At 40.4% G+C, this 26342-nt stretch overlaps 2 protein-coding genes across 2 annotated transcripts; one reads left to right on the top strand and one right to left on the bottom strand.

Annotated features, from left to right (window-relative positions):
• The first annotated feature begins 7767 nt into the window (after nucleotides 1-7767).
• Nucleotides 7768-12027, top strand: arid6 (AT-rich interaction domain 6). Its single transcript, XM_084035028.1, has 6 exons — nucleotides 7768-7931; nucleotides 8791-8932; nucleotides 9442-9494; nucleotides 9604-9701; nucleotides 9783-9939; nucleotides 10276-12027. Exons 1-6 carry the CDS (start codon nucleotides 7911-7913, stop codon nucleotides 11608-11610), a joined length of 1806 nt encoding a protein of 601 aa, XP_083891154.1. The 5' UTR covers nucleotides 7768-7910; the 3' UTR covers nucleotides 11611-12027.
• A 1485-nt stretch (nucleotides 12028-13512) lies between these two features.
• Nucleotides 13513-26195, bottom strand: LOC311029861 (rhotekin-like). The gene is made up of 13 exons (XM_084035261.1): nucleotides 26118-26195; nucleotides 24260-24459; nucleotides 23421-23467; nucleotides 23271-23324; nucleotides 22396-22513; nucleotides 22085-22324; nucleotides 21890-21984; nucleotides 21713-21819; nucleotides 21157-21285; nucleotides 20128-20284; nucleotides 17804-17902; nucleotides 16346-16433; nucleotides 13513-13887 (listed from the first exon to the last, which is right to left on the bottom strand). Exons 1-13 carry the CDS (start codon nucleotides 26133-26135, stop codon nucleotides 13881-13883), a joined length of 1359 nt encoding a protein of 452 aa, XP_083891387.1. The 5' UTR covers nucleotides 26136-26195; the 3' UTR covers nucleotides 13513-13880.
• Nucleotides 26196-26342: the final 147 nt, after the last annotated feature.

Below are 26342 nucleotides of genomic sequence, written 5' to 3'. Positions count from 1 at the left end.
AGCATCACTACTAACGTCTTTTTTTGTTACGAACAGTCGCATACACCTAAGCCACGCCCATGGTTGCCTGGCAACAGCCAGTAGTTTCTGGATGCTGATATATTTCCATGGGAGATGTGGATTCATGGCTCACCGGATCCGTTTTCAGGCAAATACCGGAAACGGTTATCAGCGTTCCGCTCAAAATGCTTCGAGCAATAAAATACAAAAACACATTTTCTTCATTTTTGTTTTGCACATTATGACTTGAAGCTCATGAACGGCGTTTAGAGATGCTGCACCATGGAATCAGGAGTAGTATCAGATAACAGCGAGATGCTTAAAATGAGTCGTTCAAACAGATTTATGTTTGCACTTTGACTTGAAAACTCATGAGTAAGCTCTAGTCAGGCTACGATTTGAAAAAAAGTGTCTGAAGATAACTTTTGTTATGATGTGACACTAACAATTCAAATGGAATTGCCTCAGTTCCCCCTTCACAAACGTAGACTGTATAGCTGTCTCACAGCTAACATAAACCGGCCTAAATATGGTGGACACTTAAACTCATATTGATTTTCTTTTTTCCCCTTTTTCTTAAGGGCCTTTTTTAAAGGTGGCTAAAATACGTTTTCCTGACGTCTCAGCACATTTGCTTTGCTTCCATGCAGTAACTCCTCTCTGCTTCTCCGAGTCAGATATAATACGCTCGATATGGATAAGTATCTCCATATAACCCCCACTGCAACACACCCAACCATACCTTTAACCCTCACATACTGCACAAACCCGTTTTGACATTTGACAGCAGTAAAAAGTACAGTTTAATACTTTTGCTGCAAACTTTTGTACACTAAGGTTGTTACGGGTCAAAATATCTCATTTTAGATTCACCAGTGTGGGTCAAAGCAAGGAAAAAGGTGTTTTTAGGTCATCTTGAAACTGTGAATGTGAATAAGCGGTGTCTGGGTTGAGAACTGTCTGTGTTCCCGCAGAGAGACAGGCACCTGCTGGTCTTTGAAGGGTCATGGGGGGGTCTGGACACTGTGAAAGAGTAAAACAGCGAAGGAGGGATCTTATATGGTGCATATAAAAAGGACCAGAGGTCATGCAGAGGATGGAGGATACCAGGTCTGCACAAAATAATCTAAAAATTAACCAATTAGAATCCATTTATTCTGAGCTAATTGAGGTCAAAAGAGGTGTTGGGGGTCGGAAGATTATAAAAAAGGTACCTTAGCTGTCTTTTCAGTGACTGAGGTCTTTTTGCAATAAGATTTACTACCAAACGCTGTGATTAGGACGAGGGGGCAGAGAGGTCTTTTCTCCTAAGTTTGCTTTCCCCCACGACGCCACGGTCGCCTGATATTATACAAAAGAAGAAGAATGTCACCTAGTCCTGATCAACAAGTCACACAGGAAGTCAACACGGGAAAAACAGGACACAGTATTGTGTGAAAATAAATGTTCTTCTCGAAAAATGAGAGTAAAACCTAAAGTATAATTACCTGCTGTCTGAAACATTAATTGAGGATTAATCATCCATTTATTAATATCAGACAGGCTATTTATACATTCCCAATAGATCTTTGTTTCAAAGAAAACTCCACAGAGCATATTTAAATTTAACTAAAAATTATGAGTTTGTTTCAGAAAATAAATAAGTAAATATTTGGATAGAAATTAGTCTCAGTTGGAGTGAAAATTTGTGCCACAAAATAAAAACAAGATTTAATGAATAACAAGAATTTACGACCCATTTTTTGAATCGACAAATTAATTAATTAAATTAATTTTTTATTAATTCAACCCATCATGAATAAAAGGTTACTTTCTCGTTCAAGTTTTTAAAATGCTTATTAAGATTTATGAGCTTGAATTTGAATGGAGAATACTGATTTATTTGGGTTGATTTGCATTTTTTAAATAATTGTTCTAATTCTTGTAATTGATTTGTATGAGTTTGTGAAGAAAAAAATGCATTTGTGAACACTTTGAATTAATTCATTTTTTTCTTCATTAATAAATACAGCATTGAAAATTGTGTTGGTAAACTTCGGGCAGACGTTCCCAGTTCTTGTGCATCCCTGTACCTTTAATACCAGATACATTCGATGATATTACTCCTTCAGACTTGCCCCCTGCTGAACCTTCATGCCATCGCTGCTATGCATTGTGATGAATGTCACCTTTGTTAAATATCAGAGCCAAGAAAAAGAATGTGAACCTGATAAGTGTGTCCCAGAAGGACACGTACAGCTGCCCCGCCTCAGACAGCTATGTCTGAGTATAACCTGACAGTTCAGATAACGACAAAAGAAATATGGTTCAGGTTCAAGACATGTTGCATGTTAGAAATGTAGCAGGTAAACCAGTAGGTTGTATGGAAGCAGAACGGACATTTCCATTCAAATCTACAGGCCCCACATGTTATTATCAGAACTGGCAACAATCGCCATGACTACAGAAAAGTTCCATGTCTATGTACCCATAATATCTCTATGGGTTAACCTTTTCCGTGACTGTCATAAAACAAGATAAACAAAGAGGATGTGCACATGGGTGTTTTTGATTTTTCAAGATTTTTTCTAAAAACTGTAGATAACTGTAGTCTTTGTAACATGTGATATTTCACTGCAAAGTGCTGTCCCATTCATATTTATACCATTTCAAGACTTTGCAGCCACTCATACGCAATCATTTCCCAGGTAATGTTTAATCAGGGTTCAGGGTTTAAGGCTTAAGGGGGGGTCACTGGGATTAACAGTGTCTGTGATGTAAAGGTGCAACACAAAACATAAAGTTAGGAGATAATAAAATAGCAAAAGGAGCCGTGAAGGAGAAGAACTGAAGCCAGTGCAGAAAAGCAAGCAGATTTAGAGGCAGAGCCAGAGATTTATAGACTGGGAACATTGGGCCCAGGTGTTCCCAGTTGGCCCTAATGAGCCAGGTGTTCCCAGTTGGCCCCTAACGATCCCCTGCCATCAAGTGGGACAGGAGAATGTTTTTTTAAATATTCATCCTAAAAAAGGCAAAGAATAAATGCACGACAAATTTAACTGCATCTGCCAGACAAAACTAAACATCATTTATCAAACAGGCACGCTGAAGGCATTAAATATTAGAATAATAAGACACTGGTTGAAAGATATGTCATAAATCAGCACAAAAGAAGCGAGAGAAAGTATTCAAATAGGTTTCTTTAAATCTGTGTTTGGACTTCTTTGAAATTTTACCTCAAATAATGAAGGCAGATATTTGACTTCAATTAATACATTGACCCTTTTATGTACTACACTAAAAGTAGTAAATACATTCCTTCAAGAACTGAATTGATGTAAATTGATTTTAAATGAATGCTGCATGAAGTTGTTTGTTGTTCAAAGTGTTTAAAATGAAATAAATACACATTTTTTCAATAAAAGATTTTAGGATGTTTTAAAAATGCATAAAAAAAATTGTTTTCACTGGGAAATAACTGCATCATCTGCAAATGTGTGTATAATTTAGTATCATTACCAGATTCTTCATGAATTTCCTTCCCATCTCAAAACACTGATCATTTCTTTGTTTGTAGGTGGATGAATGGAGATAAAAGGACACATCCAACCTTGATCAGCAGTGATAGGTCAAACAAACACAGGACTTTTACTCAGGAGACCGATGTAAGTGTTCTGTGTAAAAACAAACGTCCAGTGATCAACACCTTACGTTACATTACAAGCATGCATTCACATTCACAAAAAAATATATTGGAATTTTATATAATACAAAGAAATCGATTTTTTTTTTTTTTTTGGTGTATATTGTTAAATGAGTTAGGGTTCCCTCGGGAGAAAATACTTTGTTATGGAATTTAGGTGAGATTGAAGAGAAAGAAGGTTGAGAATAATTTTTTATTACCTATTATATGGTGATTTACGTTTTAGTGAAAAAGTCCTTCATTTCTAATTCTTCTGTTTGGATGGTGATGAAAACCTTGAGCTGTGTTTTGGTGGCAACATTCTGCTGAGTTTAGGAAATTAACAACTTTAAGTGGAGATCCCAATTTAGCTCTGGTATGAAGCATGTGCATGTGCTCAACCCGGCATTGCAATTAAATTAATTTCATTTAATTTAAGGTTGGTCAAGTCAATTAGCTCATTACACTGTCTGTGTTAACTCTTTTGAAAAACATATTATCTGGGCGGCAGTGTGAGACAGCCAGAACTGCATACCTAGAAATAAGTGCAATCCACTCGAGTACAAAGGAAATGAAAGTGTGCGCTGAAACATCCAGAGAGAAATCACTCTGAAAAAATAATAATGTCCATTTTCTGGCTCGTCTGATTGATCTGTTTTTGTACCATGTCTCCATTTATCATTCTATTTTATCAGAGCGGACTTCAATCATTGTTTTTTATTCGTTATCACTGTTGAAATAAAGATAAAGTTCAAGTTCAAAGCGTGTCAATGTAAAAAAGAATATAGTCACACTGAGGCCCCAGTGAAGCTGAATCTTAATCAAATATTTATCTGCTGCTCAAATATTTATGTTCGTGAACCATGCACAATTACATAGATCTCTAAACTCAATATCTGATTTAAACAGTTAGATCTATTACATATGATGCACTCTCATGATGGCGAAACATCTGTACATTGTTGTTTGTTTGGTTTTCATGTCATCTACCAATTTCTCCAAACTTGTTCTTTTATGGGTACAACAGTGATGATCATACAAGTTTGTGATCATTATACAGCTTTGGGATCCCCCCCCCCCAACGTTCCACAGTTAAATTATGACCCCTTTTTCCATATTGATGAATCACCACTAGAAACAGAAGGCAAACACACAAGAGCACTGGAAGTTTTTCCCGCAGTCCTATGACATGTCATCGCAGGTTAAAAGCCCCAGGTGCAATTAGTGAACATTGATGTGCCAGTTTCGGCGAAGCATTTATTCGTATAATTAGTCACACCTGCAGCTGAATCAGCATTAATTAAATTAATATCTACTGCTTGTTTTTGCGACACGGGTTGCCCCTTATCTTAGTCACTTTATTTAAACATTTTTAAAAAGGTATGAAAAGGAAGTGTTGATGATTCTCGAGCAGCACAAAGAAAGTAAAACCTGAAGGTTTTCATTCCACGCAAATACCAATATGCATCGCCTCTCCAGCAGCGATGACATCACGGGGTTTATAGACTTAGTGAAGAGGTATTTCCCGTTTTAAGGGAGTTTGTTGTCTCATGCCACCCTGAGAACAACAAGTGTATCGTAGATGCTAACGTGAACAAACCATTAGTTTACACAGCAACGTAAATACTGTGGGGTATAAGTGAGGCCATTGTTTTCACTCAGCAGACTTCCTTGAACTGAAGAAGAAAATTCCAGGAAATGTTTTAGCCAAACCTGTCAAAGAGATGAATTAGACATAGTGTCTTCTTCTTCTTGAGGAACCTTTCTTTGTGCTTTGTCCCCAGCAGACGCTGTGCATTGTGGTCCGGAAACACGACGTCATACAGTCGTCTTCCGTTCCTTTTGCATTTCATCAGCACAGAAACTTTGGTGTTAAATCACAGCAATGAGCCTTTATCTAGTAAAAAAAATGTATTATTTTAAATTTTCAGCAGAAAGACAACAAACTAGGCATGAAAAAGTTTGAGCTTCATCTCTGTTTCAGTTCTGCTTGGAGACCTGCTGAGAAATCTGCCTATCATGAACACCAATCAAATACCAAATACACATACTGTACATTGCCCGTCACACGTTTGGATCTCTGGTATTTTGTGTTGGATACGCATGAAAATATTAGAGCAACATTTAGTACAGACTCGATTTCACATGCTATGTTGCATGTTGAACAGTACAGAGATCTGGCAACTTTAAAAAGTCGTATTGTGTGACTTTCATCCATCTTGTAACTGTAATCCCTCCTCAGCTATTTAGTTTTCACTGCGAATTGCAACATGTCAATGCACAGAAGCTAAAGACACTCTTGTCATTTCTTAGGGGCCTACGGCCACATCAACCTCCCCCCCCCAGCTCCTCCCATGTTGACCTGAGAGACGCTGCAGAATGATGTGTGGTATCGACAGTAACGTGAGAGAGAGGGGGGCAGCCTTGTCACGCAACAGGAATCTAGTCTCTTTTTGAGTCATTGTGTGAATGCAAACAAGCTTAATGGAGCTTGAAGGTATAGAGGGAGTGGCCCTGTACGCTGAGTACATTAAAGCTCCCCCTCCCTGCACAGTATATACAGTGTGTCTGCTGGCTTCTAGGTGAGAAACAAATCTCTCTTCAGCTGGTTGGACTCTTTACATCAACAGGGATAACACACGGAAGTCCAAACCAATGGCCTTCCACCGTCATGCACTAAACCCCACTAAATATTGGTTGAACTATAGCGAAGTCAACGGTTTCAGCGCGTTGTTAAGGATGAGCTGAAATCAGAGCATACCACAACGCTACACGATGATTCAGCAACATAAACGCAGGAAGATTAACCCCACTTTCACCCTCCGCACCAGCTCTCTCCGACATTTGTATTCTTGACGAGGGTGACACTGAAACGGTTACATCATGTTCTGTGTTTTGATAAGGGCAAGTGACATCACACCCTCCAAGAGAACTAGCTGAACCTGACCCGCATCGCAGACGGAGGGCGTATACGGTTCAATCAAAACGACGAAGCGATTCGTGGAGGAAGCACAATAATTATAGTTCCCATTTTCTTGTATTCATTATCTGAGGCCGCACCCTCATTTCTTTTTAATTTGGTTTAATTGTGTTGATGAAGAGTGTGACAGATGGTAGTTTACTTAATTGGTTGACTTTTTTATTCAAGTGGAGAAAGAAATGAATTTGATCATTTTTTCCCCTCAAATTTGAATAAATTCTGAATTAAATTAAATTAAATTTACAGGACACAGGGTAGATTTTTGATCACCAACCACAGCTTTTTTTCCCCCTCAGTTAAAAGTATTATTAGGTCATAGCTTTGTGATTTAAAAAGAGAAAAAAAAAAATTTTTGTTTAATGGATGTTTGCCACGTGCCAAAAAGAAAAAAAATAGAGATGTCATTTTGGGTTTGCCTTATTAAACCAATGAAACCAGTTAGTGAAGGTCAAGGCAATTATAAATGAATGGATGTCCAAAAAAAATAACGTCATAACTGGAGATATAAAAAAACTAGATAATTATGACAACTGAAAAAACTATGCAGCATTCAAACGGTAAAAAAAAACAGGCGCATCACCTTCATGCTATGTGTCCAAACCACTTTATGTAATTACACAGTCATCAAAATCTCACATATCCTGTTTCCACATTGATAATTGTTGCCTCAATATGTTGCCTGAGTTAACATACAAGCCAAAAATGTATATGTAAAGATAATAACATGTTATTATGATGCACACAAACTGTACAATACTTTATGTAACCGCCGGTGACTCTGCTGTAGTGGATTTCCATCAGAATTCAGTTATTTATGCAATGAGGAAATGATAAAACAACAAGCGTTGCCTCTTTTGGCCTCTGATTTGCCCTCTAGTTGCTGTAAAACCCTAAATATTCAAATTCCACTCGTTCCAACGTCCCTCCTTCTCACTCAGATGGGGAGATGGACACAAATTTCAACTAGTTTCCTTACAATTCTGCCAATTTGTGTGGAATATTCCAGTCCGCCGTTTTTTTGGGAACGTGCTCACCGACAGGTTGAACCGGTCGGACAACAGCAATCTCAGCGTTGAAGGCGTTGAAGTAAACACCCCCTCTGTCAGTTGCCCACATTGTTGCAGATACGAGGGACAGGTGTGTGTGACTGACGTGGTGATATTATTAAACCGCCTGCATTGATTTCTTGTCTTTTTACTCCATTGGAGGGAACATCAGCCTGAACACCTCAACAGCTTTTTTCTCTGATCACTGGGGTGATGCACTAATATGAGCCCAATGGAAACACAGGTGAGGAGCACTATTTCAGATAGAATCCAGAATTGAGTTGCTGTATGATTATATTTAGATTGATAGATTTGCTTGTACTGGAATTTAAATATACACTGTTGTGCATAAAGTAGGATTGATTATGTTTTTTAGACACAATGCTCTGTTTATTCCTATTTAAATGCATCAGTAATGTAACTTTTGACCAAGTGCCAACTTTTGTTTGGCAATGCAAGACATTTGCAAATCATCACAATCAACTTTATAAGCAACAGTGTGTGTATACATACTGTATATACACATATATATAATTAATTAATTGTCTTTTGACTCTTATTCTGTAAAAAAGAAAGAAAAGAAAAAGTAAGAAATCAAGGGGATGAAGTGCCTTATTTTGAAAATCCTATTGCATTTACATCATTATATGCATGTGCTTAAAAAAAGCATGAAACATCAATTTAAATTCCAAAATACATGGTTTGTAATTGAAAGGTTCTGAAGTCAACCTATAAAAACTATAAATAGATTTGAACTAAACAGATAATTCAAGTTTGAGCGTGTGTATACTGACGCGACGTATCAAACAATGGAAGCTATAAGAATGAAAGAGGGCATTGATGCCATGTGTGAGTCTCATATCAGGTATGTTGACTCTGGTGAGGCGAGTACAAACACCAGCTAAAAAAAGTTTGACGTATGTTCAAAATAAATCCTGCATGTGTTTGACGATCATCAGTCAAGAGGATGTGACCTCCGAACAGTGAGCCACTTGTCACCAGATAATCACACGGGTCTTCAGGCGTGTTCGGCCAAGTCCTAGATCTTTGTGGATGTTTTCATTCTTTAAAAACATATTTGATCATCGGCTCTGCGTTCTCAGGCTCACATGGACCTCCAACAGGAGAGAAGCAAGAAGCCGATGGAGGAGATCACAGAGGAGAAGTTCCTTAAAGATCTCTACATGTTCATGAAGACGAGAGAAACACCCATCGAGAGAATCCCAAACCTGGGCTTCAAACAAAGTAATTCTATTCTTCATTTCATCGCAAGTTGTTGTTTTCTATACATTTCACTTGTTTTGTGCACCACGACATGGTATTATGAGTATCTAATATTTATCTATGGAGTAATTCTAATTATGACGATAGTAATTCTTTGGGGCAATTGATTTGATTTGAATGTACAATATTTACATGACATAAAATCCGTCATACAAATATAAAAAAAACACCAAAAAAATGGTCAGGAGGAAGCTAAGCTTATCAAGTCATTACATTATCACATTTACATATTATTATTTACATATAGCTCGTATATCTGTGTGAAATAGACATTTTCCAAATCTGAAGATGAGCTACACCCAACACAAAATTGTTAACTGTCCAATAGTAATAGTATTTTTAAAGCATTTTCTGAAATGGGAGAATTTTGTTTTATTTAATATATTGTTTTATTATTATTTTTATTTTACAATTCTAAAAGCCCTACATTCTCATAATGACGTATATTTATTTTTCCTCTATGTTTCCAGTTGATCTATTTGTGATGTTCAAGGTTGTCAGAGACTTGGGTGGCTACCACCAGGTAATTATATGTATATTTTAACATACGAGCATGAGTATAGTATTGTTTATCCACACATTCTAATATTCTTTTTAATAATACATTAAAGTGAATATCCGTGCCCTTCCAGGTGACCGCTCAGCAGCTGTGGAAACAAGTGTACAACACGCTGGGAGGAAACCCTCGCAGCACGAGTGCAGCCACCTGCACCCGCCGACACTACGAGAAGTGAGTTAAAAACACCCACACTTCTGTCGGTGGTTTGTTTCTTAGCAGCTCATCTGATCCAGTATCTGATATTTTGTTCAGGCTGCTTCTGCCGTACGAGTGCCACGTGACCGGCATCCTGGTGAACGTGTTGCCACGTAACCAGCCGAAGCACTTCCACTACAGCAACTACAGCAAAGAGCACGACGACGGCCAGAGGCCTCCGAAACGCAAACTGCTGTCCATACCTCTGCTGCAGGTCAGTCACGATTCAATAAACATACTTCAGGATCATAAGTCATCAATAATTACATCCTGAAGGGATTCTAACGTAAAGTTTGGGTCCTAAATGCAACTAACTAAGGATATAACTATTTAATCTTGTGAATAATGTAACAAAAACATATTTAAAGTTACAATCTCAAATCTGAAGTCGGGATCTGATTAGCCTAGCTTAGCATCAAGATAGGAAACGGGGTGGAACAGCTAGCGTAGCTTTCAAAAGGTAGCAAATCTGCCGACCGGCACACCTCTGATGTTCACTATTTAACACCTCGTTTGTTGACTCTGCTTTAACTGCTTCTCTTTCCTATAGAATCCTCACAACCTCCAGGCAGACCTGCATGACTTTCCCCTGCCCCCCCACTTCCCTCACTACTACCACACCAACCACGCGGTCCTGCCACCCCACGTCCCGATCTCCTCCCCGGTGTTGACGCCTCTTAGTCCCCCCGCCCCCAAGGCCTGGTTCCCCTTCCCCCCATCTCACCTGACCCCAGCGGACCGGGTCAAGGAACCGCTGGAGCAGCTGCGCTTCCTGGCGGAGCAGTACAAGACCACATCCAGATTGGCCGAGCCCTTGAACCTTAGCGTCAAAGCACCGAGGCAGGAAACCACCAGCAACCCTGCGTCGTCGTTCACCCCGCCTTCATCCAGCAAGAACCCCAAGTTCCTGAATAAGCCCTTTCCTCTGTACACGCCTCTTCACCCGCAGGTGGCAAGGAGCGACGGAGGTGAGACGCCAGACGGTGAAGCAGTTTCAGGAGATGCGTCGTATTCGTATCCCGCCAAAGCCAGGGAGGCGTACGTCATCAACGTTGAAGATGAGACACCCAGGAGCCCGCCCACGTACGACGCCAAGTGGCCGCCAAGGACGGATGAAGGCCCAGCCGCGACGCCACCAAAACCCAGCTCGCCGAAAGCAGACTCAACCATCCTGCCGAAAGAAGACACGAGGGGGAGTCTGGAAGCGAGGGAGCTCAACTTCAGTCACATCCTGCCGGGCATCCCTCGGGAAAACGGGGGCAAGATGGAAATCGAGGTACCGCTGTCGGTGTTTCACAACTGGCTCCGGCTTTGTGGCACCACAATGCACCACGGAGGGAGGCAGCTACCTTCTCTTCCTCCCCAAGAGGAACAAAGAAACCGCTCCGACGTCGTTCCCACCAACCTGACATTTCATGTGAACCCCCGACGCCGGAGTCCGGCACCTGAGGATCTACGTGTGACGCAAAAGAACTCAACGAGCCCCCCCCAGACGAACGGCAATCACCACAACGGCAGCCAGAGTCATTTCCACACCTACAAGCCTTTGCCATCAGGCGGCATTCTGAAAGGCTCAGCCAGCCGGGACGTCTTCCCGTTTGATGTCAACAAGCCGTACGTCTCCAAACCCCCGAATTGCTGGGACGGTTACAACAAAGACACCCGTTCCTCCCCCGTCCCGCTGAAAATTGACTCTAGCCCTCGGGCAGCACGGCAAGACTTTGCGACCTCGGCCTCCTTCGGCGAAGACGCGAGCCGGGGAGGGAAGGAGTCTGACCCGGGTCCTTCGGCGTTGCTCATGTTGAACTCCAGCTCCACTTCCCTGTTGCACCTCACCACCGAAGAGGTGATGAAGCTGAAGAAGATGATCTCCAGCTCAACATGAAGATCGGTACAGATAATAACGTCGATACAACCAACACCACGTCACATAGCTCTATACTGTACATAAGATGTATATAGTTGGTGGAGTGCCATTCCGAACAGGACCAGAAGTGACAAAATGAACATCGTGCTGTATTGAAGAAGATTTGAGACCACAAATTCCCGTTTACAATGTTTACGGAGGCAATAAATCTTTCTTTCTTCTATGCAATCAGAGGAGTTGCCCCCTGCTGGCCAGTAGAGAGAACGCAGGTTTTGCCAAGTCGCTGTCTGACACTTAAGTTTTGTATATAATTCATTTGTATGTAACGATTGATCCATCCTTTTTTTTCCAGATTGAAATATTCCTTTCAAAATACATTCAATATTCAAATCATGTAAATCTAAATACATTCAAATAAATACGTTTCATGTTTCATCCTGTTGTCCCACAAGATATTTTTACACAAATCAGATAATGAGGTGTTATTAAGCGTATTAATTTCCTTTTTGAGAGTTTTACAATATGGAAGATTAATATGCCTTGGTAGAAAAGGTAGTGGTCTCAAGCTTTTATTTAGGAGGTTTTGCCCACCTTCACCGTTGAATATGTAAAGGTCATGTGATCTTTCAAGGTCCAGTAAACAAACAATACTATACAATATGGCTTGTGTTCATTAGTGGAAAAATACTTCCGATCACTCACATTTGATCAACCTTTGATTGACTTGTGGCATGCACATACAAATATACGTCATGAAAACACCATGAAAACAGTGACATTAAAAGACGCCCTTATTGTGCTTTTGTGACGTCGTTGTTATTATTGCTTTTATTATCTCAGATTCGATGAGTGTGCAGGTGTGAGAGCAGCGTCACTCCTGACTACGGACGCTGATTATTACGTCCAAATTACTCATCGCCAAAAAATCCTGTCAAAGCTCTTGAGGTTCATCGTCCTGAAAAATGTATTCAATATAAGAAAAGGGCTTTAATATGCTGAACAAAGAGAGACACGCCACCAGTTGACGCGCTAATTTGACTTTGCTCCCGGGTTTTGTTTCGTTCACCCGTTTGACCAGCTCCTGAATGCATCACTGAGGTTTCAAAGGGCGGGGGATTGTGGTAATTGTGAGAGATCTCGTGTCGACATGTTTCGGCAAGTAATTTTTGTTTCACTTAAGATTATTGTTTAACCCGGAGGCGTCTTTGAAAGGGGAGGCATATTTTTTTATTTTTAGTGCAAATTACAGAACAAGAAACACTTGTGTTACTCGTTGAGTTTTCAGTGAGGATAATAATCTACGGAACTGCGTAGTGCTTCTTTATTTTTGCCCACGGCGCTCATGCTCATATCCGCCAAAAAATGATGCTTGTAAAAAATATTGTGGTTACAATCAAGAATATTTTCATCATTCGACACAACAAGCCCTGAATTACTGGTTCAAAATCAAAATAATATCACTTAAACTGAGAACAGTTCTCTGAACATTTCCGTAGCACTTTATTGCTGTGTGTGTGTGTCTGTGTGTGTCTGTGTGTGTGTGTGTGTATATATATATATATATATATATATATATATATTAATGAGCTCCAGCAGATTGTTGCTATTGGACTGAACTAGAAGCTGAGCAGTCGTGTCAGGTTTTTTTAATGTGTTTGTAATGTAATGTTTTTTAATCCATCCTTCAAAGCAGCCTTCAAATGTCACCTTAACATTCTTGCCTTTATCCTTTTTTTGTTTGCCTGTTTTGTTCTCTTCTCTATTGTTTTCATCTTGTTTGTTCTCGTAAAGCGTCTTTGAGCAACTGGAAAAGCGCCATATAAAACCTATGTATTATTATTATTATTATTATTAAAACTGGTTGTCAAAAAGCCAGTGCTTGACTGTTAATGGCGCCGTACTATTTTAATATGCGAGGAGGTATCGTGTGTGAGGCTTGCAGGAGGTGCGGCAACAAGTAAACAAATAAATAAGGTCGTCCTTGTGACTCAACAGAGAAACAGATTCAGGGTCAATAATCATTGTAATAATTGTTGGAGGCCATTTGGTGGTCCCTCTTTACACCAAAAGGTATATTTGGTATTATTAATGGCCATACAGTCAGTTTGGGGTTTGTATTTCACACTTATCACTATTTCTTTTTAATTTTATTTATTCATATTGCTGGTTGGTAAGACTCAGAGAAGGATGACATATATCTGATTACAAATACCACCGTTTATCCTGTCCACGCCGTTTCCTTGACCGGTCACCACAAATGTAAACGGTGTCCCGCTCCTCCAGGGTCGTCAGCAACTGTGGGAGAAGAGAGACAAAGAAAATACATATTATAAAAACCCTGACCTTTCGTGTTTCTATTTTGGTATCTAATTGTCAGTGTAAAACAGCCAAGCCACACACACACACACACACACACACACACACACACACACACACACACACACACACACACACACACACACACACACACACACACACACACACACACACACACACACACACACACACACACACACACACACACACACACACCCCAATTAATGAGCACATGCCACCTCCTCAGTTAAAACGGCCGGCCGTGTGGTCTCCTTGGTATGAGGATGTGATTGTTTCCTTACCAGAATAGTCATTGTTTTCATCAGATCACAGTGAAAGGACATCACGGTGAATTCCCCCTCAAGGCAAAGAGGGAAATGAATCTCATATTTTTTTCCTTTGAGGCGTTTGGCCACTACCCAATCTGATTTATGACGATACCAGACGCTGGATCACGCTAGGGTTTATTTTGTTTTGTCAACGCTTCATTATGAATTAATCACTAGTTATGAGGCGATTTTGTTAGTCTCAAGTGAACCAGAGCAAAGATCTCATCAAACTCTATATGCAAATCAGTGACAGTTTGAAAAATCAGCGCCAATTAACTCATCAGCCATTTCTGTCCAGACATGCAAATGAAGACGAGTGAGACATCTTACTAGCATGTTTGACATGTTTTACTCACCGTGCAATCAATATGTGTACATACGGCTCACTCATGAACTCATTACAGTTTGCACAAAGCCAGCGATGCAAAAAATATATATCTTTGTCATCGTCTCAGCTCATTACTTTACGTGCATCAACATTCAAAATCTCCAGTAAAACCTGTTCTCAGGGACATCTGTTGACCCGATCTCCTGGTCTCTCTCTCTGTCTGTCTCTCTCTCTGTCACTCTCTCTGTCTCTCTCTCTCTCTCCCTCTCTCTCTCTTTGCACACAAACCATCACACTCCGAACAATAAAACCGTGGCATTTGACACCCGGGTGCATTATGTGCAGACTCCAACTCGTAACTTTGAGCGTGTTCGCCCCGTTGCCAGAAGTTAAAAGCAGTCAGCTGATTTGACAACAGAGGCCACGTCGGATAAAAGAGGCCATTATGCGTCGGAGTCAGCGAGGTGTTTATCTGCTTCGGCGCGATGTTGCCATCGTCACCGCTGACCTCAATAGGTGCGTGAAAAGAACAGCCTGTGCCCTCGTGTCATCGTTCAGTATCGCTCTTTTCCCCGAGACTGAACAAACTGACCAAACAAGAAATAATAATATGTTATTAAAAGTCGTAAAAGCCTGAATCACTCCGGAGCTCTGTGATATGAAAAATAAAAAACTCTCGCTCTAATTTAGCCCTAATTGACGTGATTTAACCGAGCCTTTCGTACGACTATAAACACAGACGGCAATTTGCAATTCGTAAAAAAGCTTCTCCGTGTGATATTCAGAGCATTAACGAAGCAGGAAACAAGTATTTGCAATGTAGCGATAGAGGAGTTATGGCATCCATTACATAAAGAGAATGAAGTCCCTCTGTGTGTGTTTATTTTAGCTTCTCTGTCCCAACCAGCTAGCTAACAGCTCATATACGACGGTTACCGTCCGGACACAACGCCGCCATCGCAGAAATGTATCCCCCCACCCCCTTCTGGGTAAACGCCTCCATTGCCGTCATTTGCAACTCTCGCTGTTGCACTGCACCGTTAGCTGCTAACCGCCGGCTCAGCCGTCAACATGTCAAGTGGAAGCACCGAATATGCTCTTCTGAATTTAAATTTAACACCTTCCAAGTCTTACGAGATCTAAAATCTCAAACTTTGTTCTACTATTGCCAGTTGGTAAGACTGCACCGTTGGCTGCTAGCCGCCGGCTCAGCCGTCGCCAAGTCTTGTGGAATCAACCGAATATGCTCTGAATTTAAAATTTAACACCTTTAAAGTCTTAAGAGATCTAAAATCTCAAACTTTGTTGACATGTTTTTGAAAAAAAACATTTTTTGTTCTACTATTGCTGGTTGGTAAGACTGCACCGCTAGCTGCACACCTTTAAAGTCTTACAAGATCTAAAATCTCAAACTCTCTCATAAATCATATTTGTTGACATGTTCTTGAAAAACACATCACAATTTTTTTTTTTGTTCTAATATTGCTGGTTTGACTGCAGATTTCTCAAAATAGCACTGTTTATCAAGTCCACGTCCGTTTCATTGACATATTTTGGAAAAACATCGTATGGTTATCGTACATAGGCAGGAATACGATCTTGATTTTGTCTATTAGATGTTATGTCTGCGGTGTCAGTTGCATTGCCTCATTGAACCGTCACAACAAACTATTATAGCTGTCATGGCGGTTATTAGACAATTATGTATTTAATATGTCCAGGAGAGAATAAATCACGTTGCCAAAATGAATGCTGAGAGTAGAAACGTGAGTGAAAGAACCTTTTCTTGTAGTAGGAAGTCAGCAGAGACCGGATCTCTTCGGAGAAATCCAGAACCACGAGACCCTCTCCGGGAGGGGACGGTGTGACTGCAAAACACGAGGAAGTTCAGAAAGATATCAAACTCCAGATCAAATATTTAAAACATGTCATTTTTCTGAAACGGTTGATACGTTGGAATTTCAGAGTTGTTTTGTTACACCCTGTCCTGATGATTGGAATGCTTTAAAAAAAAAACTCCCAATTGCCCCATGATTGCTGATGTGATTTCCTGATGTGAGTGACGGATGTTTTTTTTGCACAGGTGTGGGGAGATAAAGCACCCATTAACGCCCGTTGGTGTCAGGCTCCTTGTTCCAGGTCGTTGAGGGGACTTATCTTGTAGATCTTGCTATTTACTCAAACCTGCTCACCTGCTTTCAGGCCTGGCGTCACGCCAGCGCTCTGCAGATGAAGACGGTGAACGTGTGCATCGCCTTTCTATGTCTCCTAATATGGTCTTTCAGACGATGGGATCCGCCCACACACGTACGTCTTTTTTTTTGCATTCAGGCTGGCCTTCGAGGCCACCATTCGTTTCTTTTCAATTCACCACAATACAGAAATCAGTTCATCTGCACTAAAGCAGCTAAAGTCATCCTTTTGACATGAACAATAATAGGATTTGCAGAGTGTAGCGTTGTATTTGACCTTTCTGCACATAGCTGTAAAAGCAGGAGGTGGGAGGGAATGAGGATTTATTGCTGTGCCTTTGTACAAATGTTGTTTTTAAGGTGGGATGGGGATTGTTGATGTTTGTAAAAAGTTATGATGTAGGTTTTTATACTCTATTTACAATTGTTTGTTAGGTGGAAAATAGCAAGTTTGCTAAAAAAAAAAAAAAAAAAAAAAACCTGGTGCGATGCACCTCTCCTTGTTTTGATATAAGGCTAAAGTTTTATTGTGCATTGCCCCTGTTACAATAAATAAAATGCAAAAACAAACAAACAACAGCTCACATGTCAACTCTAAAGAGATATGTCACATACTTTTGGTTTTTACGGCCCGTGCAACTTTGCCGTTTTGTTTTCACTCCCTGATTTTATCAAGAAGTTTTTTAGCAGCAGGAGGAAATTGTTTTGAAAGAAAAACCAGAAAAACCTTGAAAGAAATCCACGGCACACTTCCTGCAACACTACAAACTACTAATACTATTAATATTATAACTACTACTACTACTAATACTACTACACTTACATACATTCTAGCATGGCTAAGTATCTAAGTAGAAGCGAAAACGAAATAAAAGCAGACTTGTTTGGTTCCACTCACGCACGATGCTACTAGATTCTAATACAAACACAAACAAACATAATGAATGAGCTGTGACGTAGGAGACTGGAAGTAAAGGTTCCTGTCCATTGAGCCCAGTGGAAACCAGCAACCAGCAACGTGACCGTACGTAGGCGTTACACGCTACCTATTTCATGGTAAAGCGACCCCTGCTTCACAGGAACGACTCTCCTGGAGCTCTGCTCTTCAATCTTCATGAGGCGGTCGCAACACTGCTTCCAATGGCCTGCAGCAAAAAACAAAAAAGAAAAATCAGAGAAACGGAGAATCCGTGATAACTCATAGAGACAGAGTCACACCTGTCGGGCCGCATACCTGTCAGCTTTAGACATCATGTCACATTTGAGGACATTCCATGTATACGAAAGTATTCAAAATATAGATGTGATAATGAACATGTGTTTGTGTGCAGAAATCAAGGAGCATTGTTGTGTGTGTGTGTGTGTGTGGGGGGGGGGGGGGGGGGGTACTCGCCGTCATGCAAGATAAGTGATGTTCTGCAAGAGCACAGCAACCAATGATTCAAAGTACTCTGTATTAATAAAAGTACAACACGCCCTGGTTCACAACGGGGGGAGTGGCACCCGCCACACATTATCATTATTACATTCACACTATATCGTTGTGATGACACACATTGTCGAGCCCGTTCAGCAGAGAGCAAATCAAACATTTGGGATTTAAATGCAAAATGCAGTAGCGAAATAAAACCAGCTTATCAGAGGAGATGTATCCGGATTCTCTGAAAGGCAGCGAGGCAAAAAGAAGGAGGCAGAGAAGAGGAAGACAAAGACAAAGTCACACAGTCGTGATATATTGGTGTTTCAGACAGAAAGTCCTGAATCAAATGCACAGACGGGTGTTGAGGGCAAAGGTCATGTTGGGGCCGGTGGTTTTGAACAGCATCCAGACATCTGGCTTTAATTGTGTTGTCTATTTTACTCTTATTATTATTATATATATTTTTTATATTCTGTCGATAGTAGATACTCATTTTATGACCATGACATATCGTTGTAATGCTTTTTTTCCCTCTCTCTTCATTTTCTTTTTTTTTTCTTTTTTCTCTTCATTGAAAATCAATAAACATATTTAAAAAAAAATTACATTTGTTGTCTTCATCAAAAGGAAGAGTTCCATATATATATATTTTTCTGTTTGTATAGTTATATGTTCTCCTTCTGTTTATGAGGGTGTATTGTGGTACACTGTACAACTCAAAATTAGATGACGTTGGAAGCTCATAAAACAAACATGCAGACTTGCCGTCCCACGTCTGCAAGCTTTATTAGGTGTCGTATATCAGAACAGAAAGGAGACGGGCTCAGAGAGATGTCATCATGTTCTTACACACAAGTATGTCCGGGAGATAGACGGACAGGATAGAAGGACAGGATGCATTAAAAGACATACACGTCTATTATTAGGATTATCTCTCTTTGTTCGTATTTGTGAGATGAGGAAGTGCAGAGCAGAAAACAAAGTATCTCAGTCTGACATCAGGCTCACTATTGAGATGCCTGTCCTGCCGATGCCACCAACATGCCACCAAAGAATGCCGTCGTGCAGGAATCAGTCTGGGAATGTTACCTTTATACATCCACGCACAAAGCCCGATAAAAATCCCCTCAAACTATTTCCAAGAAGAGAAACTTTGTGATTTTGAGTCGAGGCAACGATCATGTGCAGGTTCCTTGAATTTACTTTTTTAAATACTGCTTGTGGATTTGTATTTTGCATTGAAAAAGTCTGCAAAGTGGAAGGGCGTATAAATGTATATTGTGCTTCTGGAAGTGAAGATGCAGGTCTTATTTAAATTTTGATTACCTCTATGCTTATGATTGTTGTTTTTTTTATAAAACTGTCCTTTCCAAAGAAAAAAAAAGAAAAAGTCTGCAAAGTAACTAATATTGTCAAATTGGCATCGTGAAGAAAAAAGTACAATATTTCCTTGTAGATAGTAGTGTAGAAGGATACAGTTGCAACTACTCAAGTACAAGTGCAAGTACCTCAAGTGTAGTACTTGAGTAGTAGTATGTGCTGCACAAACGTTCTTCACTGATCTAGATCTTTACTTTTGCTCTCAAACTGATTTAAGTTTAAAATGTACTAATATTTCTTCGGAGGGGGGGACGTGGCGTCTGCATGACGACCATACTCATATTTTGATTTAGCTGTAGAATGCTATCACGTGGAAATGTGCATATAATAAAAAAGAACTACATTAACTCCAATGCAGAAGGAGGAACTGGGAGTACAGGGAGTAAGGTGTTGGTTGTTTGTGCACATGATGTTCCAGGCGGGAACTCAAGGGCGTGGCGAGGCATTTTTTAATTTGTAGTGACACCTCAACTATCCGTGTTTCTGCTTTGGCCCGACGCCTAATTTCACACATTCAGCGTGTAGCCGGTTTGAGAGACCGGATTAAGCACTAGGCTTTGGTTGCCTTACTCGTGTCTTGGACGTGCTGACGAAAGGCCTCGGCCCAGCGGCGGCCATCTTCTGGTGTGCTGGCGGTCAGCGTGTAGGTGGCGTCCTCCCCTCGCTGCCGGCTGCTGATGCAGACACTCGGGACGCCGTCGCTTTCCGACACACAAACAAGTGTGTCCTGAAAAAAAACAACAAGATGAATCACTTTCACAACACATTATTATCTGGTTGGAATCTGTGCTTGAACACACATGGCAGAGCACCAAAAGGTGTGTTTTTTCCACCATGATGATTTGCCTTCAGAGAAATATTAATAGCGGACGTGTTGACAAAGTAATAAAACAGCTTTAACTGCGGTTTTGACAGAAGCTTACAGCATTAAGGCTAACCCTTTAATGGTTATTTAAAATGACACAATCGGAGCGGTTTGGAGGAGAAAGACAGCCGTCGGCTAAAAACAAGCCAAGAAGGAGGACGACAATGTGGAGCAAGAAAATCCATGTTTAGAAAACTAAAAGACGTATAAATAAAATATGGGGAAAATATATATATATGTATATAAGACAAGGAAAAAATAATAAAAAAATCCAATTATAAACACAAAAACATGAAAAGGATTAAATATAAAAAAAATGATGGCATCTTTGATCTTGTGTATGTAGAACTACATAGTTTGTATTACTAGTATAATTGCAAATACTTTTGTTTTATAAATATGTCTATTTTGTTCTCTTGTTATGTAAATTCTTGTTTTTCCACTGATAAATGAATAATAAAAACAAAAACAAAAAACAACTTGCTGTACTTCATTTGCTTTGACAGAGTACAAAGTGGCGTCAAATGAAAACAACCAAATAAAGTTTAAGTACCTCAGAATGGTAGCAACAATAATAAAATACATCAGTTAATGTACTTAGTAACTTTCCACTATTTGTTGGGAGGAATCAACTCACACGATTAGATTGTAGACTATATAATATGTTGGTGGTGGGTTTCCATTCATTCATCTGTCCAACGTGTAGATGCGTTTGTCCCTGAGGCTGAACCCACCTTCTTGATGGGGATAACGAGTACCGGCTGGTCCTCGGACTCCAGGTCCCCCTGATCCCGATAGCAGAGTAGACTCCGCCCCCTGAGGACGCCGTAGACACTTCCCCAGTCATCCAGATCGTCTCCGAGCTGAACGACAGCGATAATAAAGAAAAAATCTCAGACAGTTTAAAAGATGGATAAAACAATCATTTTCATCAGGTATAGAAAGGAGAAATCTACAATCTGACGGGGTAATCATTACTATCATCATTATTATTATTATTTCACTTTTTGCTAAGAAAATGCAATCATGTAAAGTAGAAATATAGTGTTTTATTCTTAGGATGGACATTAATGAATGTATTGAAGATTTTTTATCAGTAGAATATGGGTAGGACCTGCTCCTTTTGTATTGTGTATTGATTGATTGATTTAATGTGGGCTATCTTGATTTTGTTGTTTTTTTCCTTTAAAATCTATTTTACTGATTATATATTTTTTAAATGTTTAAAATAAAGTTGATTCTATAACATGATGTAATATTTTTTAAAAAAGGGATAATATATGAAATCACCTTAACATGGAGTTGGCCGCTCATGATTGGCTGAATCATACACAGAGGTTGAGCAACTAGGCGGCAGCACATGTTGCCAAACAGAGGCAACCAGAATGGATTATCCTCTGGAGAAAAAGACAAAGAGATTGAGGATTTCAGGAGGAAAGAGAAGAAAACATATAATTGTACACTCACCTGTTGCTGCTAGAGCCAAATCATGCGTCTTGAAGCCTTCCCGGACGTGTTCCAGTCTCAGAGTGGTTTGAGCCAGCAGGTTGTACTTGGGCCCCCTTCACACACAAAGCATAACAAATGATATAAAATATAAAATATGATAAATATTTATATATATAACATGTGGTGCATTTGAGGGAGACTCGTCATCCTCACTGCGTGGACGGGCGAGGGGATGAAGGCGGCGACGCCATCCCGGCTCTCACGTTTCCTCTGCCGGATCCACAAAAGGCCGCGGACTCGAACGCAGCACGGATCTTCTTCCCCGAGGAGCATCCCGCCGAGCCCCCCAGACAGCTCGCTCTCCTGGGTCCTAGTGCCCCCGGGGAGAAGTCCTCCACCGCACAGCTGCTGTACAGCTGGACGTGGAGCTGGAAGCCTGGACCGACCTCGCTGCTGCTGATGCACACGTGGAAAATCACTTTTAAAAAAATGGGACAAAAACAAATACAACTCGAAATACTTACAATAAGATCGCGTCTTCGAAACAAATGTCGGTTAACGTCCTGTCCACCATCACCAGGTCGGTGTCGTGGATCTCTGTGCCACACTGGAACAGACAGAACACGGCACAGCGCTGCAGCTCTGCAGGACAAGAAACCAAATTATTACATATCGTATACAATTATAATGATGTGTAGTGCAGCCTATAGTGCCATGTATAGCAGTACTGTAATGATGGATGGATACACAATGCCAAGCCATTAAAATGATCATTGTTGACAGATTGATATATTTATAGAACATATTTTAATTCTATATTGCAGAGGTCTTCAAGGTTGGTTCATGAGTCATATATTTATAGAAAATATTGTAATGCTGACATTTCTACATCACAATTTCACTTTTATATATCTGCTTGTTAGATGTTGTATTAATGTTCGTGTGTATTTTTGGACATATTTGACATTTTGGAAGAAAAGAAGAGGGGATCCCTGACCCCCAGTTGAAGATCTCTGCTATATTGGCATTTCTTCATCACATTTCAGCTCATAACATTAAAAAAAAAAAATAAGATTTAAATTTGTGAACATATTTAAAGTTTTGGAAGAAAAAAAGTTTGGGATCAAATCATTTCGGGGACCCCCTGCAGTAATTCTGTGGACCCTCTAGGGGTCACGGACCCCTGTTTAAGACCTCTGCCTTCAGGTCTTGATAGGGGTTGCAAATTAGCCAACTGAAAAAATAAATAAATAAACAAATAAATACAAAAAAAAATAAAAAAAATAAGAGGGTGGTCAATCATTTCAGGGTTTGTTTATTTTTTAAAAACTTTTACTAAATGATATCTGGCAAAAGCACTTCCATTCCTTCACATTAGTGCAATGGCTTCCCGTCTTACCTCCTTTGTGTTTGAAGTACTCCGAGTCTTTCCACATCAGTGGAATCCGCAGGTCTACACGGTGTAAATGATAAAAGACAGCTATATAAACACTCAGGTATTATATTTTAGGAATTATTATGGCAGTATGTTTTGTCAACACCTTTTTACCTGAGATGGACACTTTCCCCAAACACGGCACAACATCCTCAGATGGCCTGAGGTAAAAGAAATACATCCATCCGTCATCTGTCATCCAACGCTACATACCGCACATACGTGGCGTTCAGGACGCCGTGTACCTGAACACTTATGGAATCCAGCACAGCGCCGGCAGTAAATCAAGTCCAACTCAATCACTTCTTATCTAGTAGCTCATGTATTGTATATAAGTGCTCCAGGCCGTGCTAGTGATCTGTGCATAATGTGTCATATTACACAGGGTCGGCCCGAGGCATAAGCAAGCTTAGTGGCTGCTTGGGGCCCCTTGGCCCCCAATCGTGTGTTTTTACACAGGTGACATAAACATCAAAGTCTGTACGCAAAAGAAAGATCATTCTGATTTAATAGGGCCCCTTAATGATACAAAATGGGTTATGATGTCTGAATGGGGCCCCTCAGATACATATCACAGGTTTTTTGATATAATTAATAATCATTAAGCACTGTGGTGGTGGGAGAGGGGCCCCCAAATCCTGCTTAGGGCCCCCAAAAGGCTTGGGCTAGCCCTGATATGATAAGCCGTAACCCAAATCGAGGAAAATGTTCAAACACAAAAACTCAACAGTGCTTTCATGCAAAAACATGAAATAAAAAAGTCCAACTACTTGAATAAATAACTATTAAAACTCTTCAGTCACTTATTCAAGCAGTAATAATAAAGCTGACGTAACATCACAACATTTCAGTGACAGACTCGGTGGGTGTTTTAACAACATGCCTGACCTCTAGTGGCCGATAGACGGCATGACAACGTCCCACAGACATTTCACATAAAACTTTGACCCGACCTGCGCCCCGCTCTCTGCAGGATCTGATCCTTCCTCAGCTGCTGTAGCTGGCTGAGCAGGGCCAAAATGCGGGCGTTGCATGTGAGCAGACCCTTGGAGGCCTCCAGGGCCTGATCTCTCCTGGAACAAGCCGCTAGGAGCTTCGTGGCCCCCTCCCTCATCCGCACCTCCCGTTCGATCTGCCTCAGCACCTCCTCGTCCTGTCCGGGATCCAAGGGGAGAGAAAAAACACATTTCTTTTAATCCATATTCTTTGGAGGCCGAAGTCGAAGCCTCTTGGATGGATGGCCCTGGAACTTCCTCCAGACTTCATGGTCCCCAGAGGATGAAGCTTGATTTTCATGCAGCACAAACTAATTTTATCCACTGAAAGAGCTCAACATCTACCAGATGGAAAGGTGCCAAATTGTCATGGTTCCCAGGCATGTACCCTGAGGAATCCCTGACTTCTCCTCTTTACCCTGTTGTTGTTTTTTAGTTAAATGTTATGAACAACTATTGGTGAGGATATTTGATACGAAAACAGTTATTTTGTTTATTACTGGAAAGAGTAATCCAGTACTTTTATTGGCCTCGTAACTTTCAACACACTCCGACCCCGTTGCGTAAGAGCCCCAGAGCTCATGGGGGGTTAAAACCACATCACCACATTAATCCCTGGATTCAGGTCTCAGAGCCCCGGGACTAAACTAATTTGTCTTCGCCTGTAACAGCAGATGTAGTTATTCTTTGATGAATAAAAAACTAAATCAATTCTGTATATGGAACACACAATGTTTCCGAATGAGATATTTATTTTTTCATACATTATTAAGTGTCTTTTGGTCTTTTTACACCGAGAGTAAACCGCCAGCCTGTAGAAATCACAATGTACATGCGATGATGTGAGATTTATTATTAGATATGAACTTGAATTAATTGTGTGAGTTGATAAAGGTGATTCTTCTACAGCAACATTACATTTCCCCGTCATTCATATAACAAACCGTTTCAAGGTTGAATCATCATACAAGAGATTTAGACTCTTTCACAACATAATGTACACAGTGTTACCTGTTTGTTCATTGGAGAGACACACACACACACACACACACACACACACACACACACACACAGCTTTGAGGGATCAGAAGGTCGTTGCATAATTCAGTCATGTTTTCTGAGCCTGAGCCACGTTCGAATTGTGATTTTCTTCTGATCCTCAAATAATTACGTGACCTGATTTTGCAAGAGCCTTTGTGCCGATATTACAAACACATTTCAAATAGTATAAAGGGCACAATAGAAAGTAAAAATAGTTTCACAGAAACATTGTATATCATTTAAAAAGGACATCTATTGGGACTGAGAGAGCTCAGTGAGTTGGCTCTGCATGGCGTCCCCCCCCCCCCCCCCCCCCCTCACTGTCAATAAAGCTAAAAAAAAAAAAGTCTAAAAAATTATTAAAAAATACAAACAAAAAAAATCTATTAACGAGCAACAATGTCAAAGTACAAATCACTGAAGATATTTGACCTGCAGACCAACCAATTCTTATTTGTATGATACAGTTGATGTTCTACATAACTTTTAGATAGATAGATGAGAGTGATGGTGGTGCGACAAGGTACAGTGCAGGTATAGTCAAGAGACCAGTAATAAACAATAAATATGGCTTAGTAATAGAATATGTAAATATGTAGGCCTGATAGAAAATGTGGAAATATTGCCTAAATAAATAAAAATAATAATTATGTTTAGACTTTCCTGCATCGATGCAGAATCAAAGCATCATAGAATGGATTATTATTCCTCCCACCTCTAAAACATGACATGACACACATGCATGTGCTGATTACAGATATGAAAATGCACTAACCTGGGTGTTCTGGCTCATGTTGCTGGTGGAGGCCTCTGGTCTGCTGCAGTGAACTCCGGTCTGATCTCTCAGCTGGCCGAGCGTCGGACCTGCAGACGGAGATCCAAACAAGTCTTAAGCTTCACTACAAGAGGCTGCAGCGTGAGGGATTAAGAGGAGGCTCAAAGCTCACGGTCTCAGCTGGATCACATGCAGATTCCTACATAGAACGTCATCGGCATGAGT

Source organism: Eutrigla gurnardus, assembly GCF_963514095.1.
Source record: "Eutrigla gurnardus genome assembly, chromosome: 19".
NCBI classification, from domain to species: domain Eukaryota; kingdom Metazoa; phylum Chordata; class Actinopteri; order Perciformes; family Triglidae; genus Eutrigla; species Eutrigla gurnardus.
Note: the sequence above shows the minus strand (reverse complement) of the source record. Positions and strands in the feature narration are given on the sequence as shown.